The sequence below is a fragment of the Camelus ferus genome, chromosome 16 (assembly GCF_009834535.1).
Source record: "Camelus ferus isolate YT-003-E chromosome 16, BCGSAC_Cfer_1.0, whole genome shotgun sequence".
NCBI classification, from domain to species: domain Eukaryota; kingdom Metazoa; phylum Chordata; class Mammalia; order Artiodactyla; family Camelidae; genus Camelus; species Camelus ferus.
Genome location: NC_045711.1, coordinates 20,580,569 through 20,585,868, shown reverse-complemented (window position 1 = coordinate 20,585,868; position 5,300 = coordinate 20,580,569). Strand labels below are relative to the sequence as shown.

The 5,300-nt window shown below is 66.1% G+C and overlaps 1 protein-coding gene across 2 annotated transcripts; it reads right to left on the bottom strand.

Moving 5' to 3' along the window:
- Nucleotides 1-730: 730 nt before the first annotated feature.
- Nucleotides 731-4,763, bottom strand: ARHGDIA (Rho GDP dissociation inhibitor alpha). 2 transcript variants are annotated; one of them, XM_032456538.1, is made up of 6 exons: nucleotides 4,662-4,763; nucleotides 2,840-3,056; nucleotides 2,650-2,733; nucleotides 2,360-2,436; nucleotides 2,199-2,262; nucleotides 731-2,085 (listed from the first exon to the last, which is right to left on the bottom strand). In XM_032456538.1, exons 2-6 carry the CDS (start codon nucleotides 3,027-3,029, stop codon nucleotides 1,886-1,888), a joined length of 615 nt encoding a protein of 204 aa, XP_032312429.1. In that variant the 5' UTR covers nucleotides 3,030-3,056; nucleotides 4,662-4,763; the 3' UTR covers nucleotides 731-1,885. The 2 variants fall into 2 exon arrangements, with proteins under 2 accessions (XP_032312429.1, XP_032312430.1); XM_032456539.1 differs by lacking the exon at nucleotides 4,662-4,763 and adding an exon at nucleotides 4,033-4,165.
- Nucleotides 4,764-5,300: the final 537 nt, after the last annotated feature.

Below are 5,300 nucleotides of genomic sequence, written 5' to 3'. Positions count from 1 at the left end.
AAAGAGGGGGCAGCACTGTTCCTGCCACCCTGAGGTCCTAGAGACCCATTGGTCAGCAGGACCGCCTCTGGGGCATGCACGGAACCTGGCAGCCCTTCAGGCCCCCCTACCCCAGCACTCTACTGCTCCTCTGTGCAGCGAGGGTCCCGGTCTCCTCCCAGCCCCTGACCTTGTCAATTCCAGCCTTGGACCCTTGCCCCTGCCCAGCAGTACTGAGTGCTGGGGTTGGCTGGCCTCCCACGTCACCCTCTCCGCTGGCCCTGCGGCCCATGGCACCAACTTCCCCTCCACACTCCTGCCGGCTTGGAGTCCTTGCTGTGGGATCCTTTGGGACCCAGTCATTCTATTTGTGCCTGAGTCCTGCCTCTTGTGGGGCTCCCAAGCCTCCAGCAAGGATTCCCTTCTCTTGGGTTGGGGGGTACTTCCTCCCAGAGACTCAGTGCCCAAGGACGCAGGAGCCCGCCCCGGGCACTGGACGCCCCAGGAGGCTGGGGGCCTGACTGTGCCCTGCACGTCCCCTGCGGGACCTGTGCTCAGCCGAAAGGGCGGCACCGGCCTGGTCCGCCCGGTGTGACCGAGGAAGGACTTTAAAGCCATTCTCCTTCAGTCACAGGGGCAGAGACTGCTGCACCCGCCCTGGTCATCCTGCTGTGCCCTGTGCCCCAGGGCAGCAGAGACAGAGGGCCCAGCTCCCCCTTCTCCCTCCAGGAGATGAGAGGCACACACCCTGGCTCCTTACGGGGACTTTTATTTCCCGGTCAGAAAAGGAGAAGCAGGGACAGGCTCCTGTGTGTTCCAGGCCCGGGCCTGACCGGGGAAGGGACAGGAGGGGAGGGGCAGGGGACAGCTCCAGCTGTACAAGCTTGGTCCCACAGTTGTCCTGTCTGGGTCCGGGGAGGGCCTGCTGGGGACGGTGGCACCGAGCCTGGGGACAGAGGCAGCAGGCCGGCGGGCCCAGAGAACGGCACATACGGAGGCAATAAATACTGACAGGCCAGGCACACGACTCCAGGCCGGGAGGCCCAGGTGGGACGAGTAAGGCTCGGCCGCTGGCTGTATCCGCCGAGGGCTCTCTGGTGGGTCTGGGGGCTCTAGGCACTGCCCACTGGGACAGAGAAGGCAGAGGCGTGAGGTCACCCAGCCTCCCAGGTGGGACTGGAGGCCACTTGAGTTTTGGCAATTTGGCTTTCCCAAGCCCCTGGAGCCGTCCCCGAAGCCCTGGCTGAGGAAAGGGGGTTGGCCAGGCCCTGGCAGGTGGGGAGCAGCAGGGGCACATCCCACACCTTCCTGGGCCTCAGGGACTGCAGACGGGGTGGGGACTGGGGGAGACCACATGCTCATGCAGACACAGGGTTAGAGGTTAGTGACGCCCCCACGGCACACGTTCCACATGTTAAGGCATCATGGTTAGACGGTTACTGACAGTGATGGGTGGACTGACCGGGAGAAGTGAAAGCTGAGGACAACCCCTGCACAAAGCCCTCCATGGTACACCCTACCCCCAAGGTGGGGAGACAGATCGGGAGTCAGGGCAACCACAAAGGCCCAAGGGACCTGAACACCCTGAGACCTCGAAAAAGCCAGGGCCTCGGGGCAGGTCAGGACAGTGGGAGAACCTTAAGGAACACAGAAGGGGAGGTGGAGGCCTGGGTTGGAGCCCCCCCCCACAGCACAGGCGGAAGCAGCAACGACACGAGACCACTGAGGAGGCTGGGGCCTGTGGGCTGGGAGGAAGGAGAAGGGACGGGCCGGCAGGAGGCTGCCCCGGGGAATGGTGGCGGTGTGGGCCGGGCCCTGTCAGCACTTTGGTCTGGGGTCGGGAGGGGTGGGGGTGGGGTGGGACACGTCCGTCTGTCCGTCCGTCCGCCCGCCTCCTGGCTGGGGATCAGTCCTTCCACTCCTTCTTGATGGTGAGGTTCCACTCCCAGGACAGGTGGTCTGTCCTGTCGTCGTCTGTGAAGCGGGACTTGATGTTGTAGCTGCCGCGAGCCAGCATGCCTTTGGGCGCCTCCTCCATGGGCGTCAGGAACTCGTACTCCTCCGCCCGGGGCCCGTAGCTCCCCACCATGTAGTCAGTCTTGTCAACTGCGGTACCAGGAAGGAGACAGTCAGGAAGCAGGGTTGGGCCTTCCCCACTCCCGATCCCCAAGTCCCTGGGCGGCCACTCCCCTCCCGGGGCTGGGCCCGCCCTCACTCACTTTTGACGCCTTTCCGGTACGTGTGCTGGATGTACTTCATGCCGGACACGATCTCCCGGTTCACCTGCAAGGAGACACCCCGAGCGGAGCTCAGCCAGGCTCTCCAGCCCCGGCGCCCCGCCCCTCCCAAGGCAGCCCAGACCCCCCGCACCTCTCCTTACCCGGAAAGAGATTTTTATCCGGTACTCCACACCCTCCTTCAGCACAAAGGATTGCTTCTTGAAACTCTCCAGATCACCTGCGTTTGAGAAGAACGCCACGCTAAGAGGATGGGCCAGGGAAAGCCACCCCAGCCCCAGCCCCAGGTCACTCCAAAGCCAGTGCCTTGCAAGACCACACGACTGAACTTCCTGTGCTCCACACAAGAGGGCGCCCATACTCCTAAAAACTATTTTTAGGGGACGCAGCAGGGCGCGCAGCAGCAGTCAGCGACCTCAGGAGTGCCCCTCACCTGTCAGGTCCAGCTCCAGGGGGCCCGGGGCACTGCTACACACCAGAGTCAGGCGGGTCACCACGACGTTGGGGACGTTGGGGTCTGCGGAGTGACAGCAGGTTAGGGCTCCACCAGCCGGGGGAACAGTGGCGGACACCTGGGAAAGCGACAGGTACCCGTGCAGTGCACCCCGGCTGGGCCCACTCACCGGCGGACACGGCCACGCGGCCCAGCAGGGCCTCCTTGTACTTGCGCAGACTCTCGTCGTCCTTGTCCAGTTCCTGGATCTCCTGGATGCTCTTCTGGGCCGGGGGCTTGTAGTTGACCGAATGCTCATCCTCCTCATTCTCAGCTGCAATCTGCGCCAGCTGCTCGGCTGTGGGCTCCTGCTCGGCCATACTCACCTCTAGCTGCGTCTGGGACACCTGCGGGTTGGGTGGCAAGGGCTGTGACAGCCAGGAGAGACCCACAGCGTCTCCCCTTCCCGCCCTCTGCAGGTCCTGCCGCCGCCAAGGCAGGCCATGCTGGATCTGTGCAGGTGGCCAAGCCCCCACGTGGGCCCCAGGGGAGGTGCATCTTCTGCAACAGGAAGGCAAGGACAGCCAGAACTTCGCAAGGGATCCCCACACAGGCTCCTGCGACTCAAGAGGTCACGCTTGCCTTCTTGCCCTGTTCACCTCAGGGGAGTCCACTCCAGGTCCAACACCCAGGGCTAAATGGGACCTGCAACCTGCTCCTTGGGAAAAGCAGTGACAGCTCCTCTGTTGCCCAGGAAGCTGCAGCACCCCAGCCCCACCAGGCAGGGTCAGGACCAAGCCCTGCTGCTTGTTCTGAGCTGCCCAGGCCCTCACTCCAAAGGACTCCTCCTGCTAGGCTTCCCTGACCAGCCATGCTCCTTACGACCTGTCCTAGCTGCAATGCAAACCCTCTGTGCAGAACACAGATTGGTTCTGTCTCAGCCTGCAAACACAGGGCTCTCCTGGTGGTCAGATAACAGGACCAGCCTGAATCCCACAGCTAAGTCCTGAAATAGCAGAAGAACCCTAAGTGTCTGCCAAGCTTATCTCCAATTGTGATGATCTGCCGCCTAGAATTTGAGAATTGCTGCAACCATGTGGTAGCCTCAAGACCCTCCTTCTGGGCCCTGGCCCAGAAGAACCTGGAGCAGTGCTGTCAAAAGGAGGAGCAGTGCATGGAGCAGCCACTGGGCTTCCTTCACTAAGGATGACCCTCGCACCGCCACCCCCCAAAAATCCCTGAAAAGTACCTAAAACCTGCTAAGACCCTACCCAGCAGTGCGGGAGGAGGGTAAGGGCCACTGGTTGCCTAGAAAGATACTCAATGGTTTTGCCCCACAGGTCCAGTCTGGCAACCGGGACATGCGGAAGGTCCAGATCTTACAAAAGGCCACTGGGAACCCGGAGCCGCCCGGCCGCGGCAGCGGGGTGGGGCCGGCCCGCTTTCCCAAGCCTCCCGCAGCTTCCTCTCGAATTCCTCTAGAAGGTTCACGCCCCAATGCCACCCAAGCGCGGCCGAAGGCGACAGGATCCTCCAAGTGCGATCGCCGCGGCCCGCACTTCCGCACGGCCCGCAATCTGGGCGCGGCGCGCAGGGTGGGGCGCAAGGACCACAAGGCCCAGGAGACGGAGCGTGCGGCCTGGCCCCGGCCACCGCGAAAAGGCAGGGAGGGGGCTGCTGGGCACAAGCGGCAACCACAAAGATACTGGCACCGCCCCCCGCCCCCGGCCCCCAGCGCCGCACCCCCGGCCCCGCGCCCCCGCCTCCTGGGCCCGCGCCCACGCCTCCCGCACCACGGCCCCGCACGTGGGCCCGCCCTGAGCCGGGGCCACCGCCCGCTGTCACTGCCGCCCGCGCCCCCGCCCCCGCTCCGCGCAGATCCCACCGGCTGGGGCGAAGGGCGGGGCGAGCGGGGAGAACAAAGGCGCGGCCACCGCCCCCTCCCCCGCGGCCACCCGCCGGCCCCGCCCGCCGGCCCCGCCGGCCCCGCCGGCCCCGCCGCCAGCGCTCACCGGAGTCTCGACCGCTCCGCTCTCGTGCTCCCTCCCGCACGGAATGACGAACGTAGCCGCCCCGCCCGCGCGCTCCCGGCCCGCCACTTCCGGGGTCAAGCGACTTCCGCTCGCGCCGGGCGGGCCGCGGAGAGCGCATGCGCGCGGAGGGGCTGCCGGGAGCGCGCTGCCGCCATCTTGCGGGGCTGGCCTCGTGGGCGCATCCCGCGTGGGCGGCGCGGCGGACGGGACGCGTGCGGACACTCGTCCGGCTGCGGCTTCTGCGCCTTTTGCCGCCGGCATTTTTCAGTCCCAGGCGACCCAACGGGTCAGCCCGCGAACTCAGGGGGCGGGCAGTGTCATGGTTTCGCTGCGGCCCGCGCGGAACGCGGGCGCGGCGTGGCATTTCCGCGAGGTGCTGGAACGCGCGTCTGTCGGGCGCGGGCGCGTCCCCGGAAGCAGGCCGCCGTCGCTCCGCGGGGACGAGCGGGCCCTGCCGCCTGGCCTCCCGGAAGTGACCGCCGAACGTTCCGTCGTCCGCGGGTGACGGCCCAGGGGGCCCTTCCGGGAGCGGAGTCCGTGCGCCGCGAGCCTTCCCCTTCCACACGGTTAGCGTTCGGCCGCCCTGCCCGGAGCGCCAGCCGCTTCAGGGAGTCTCGG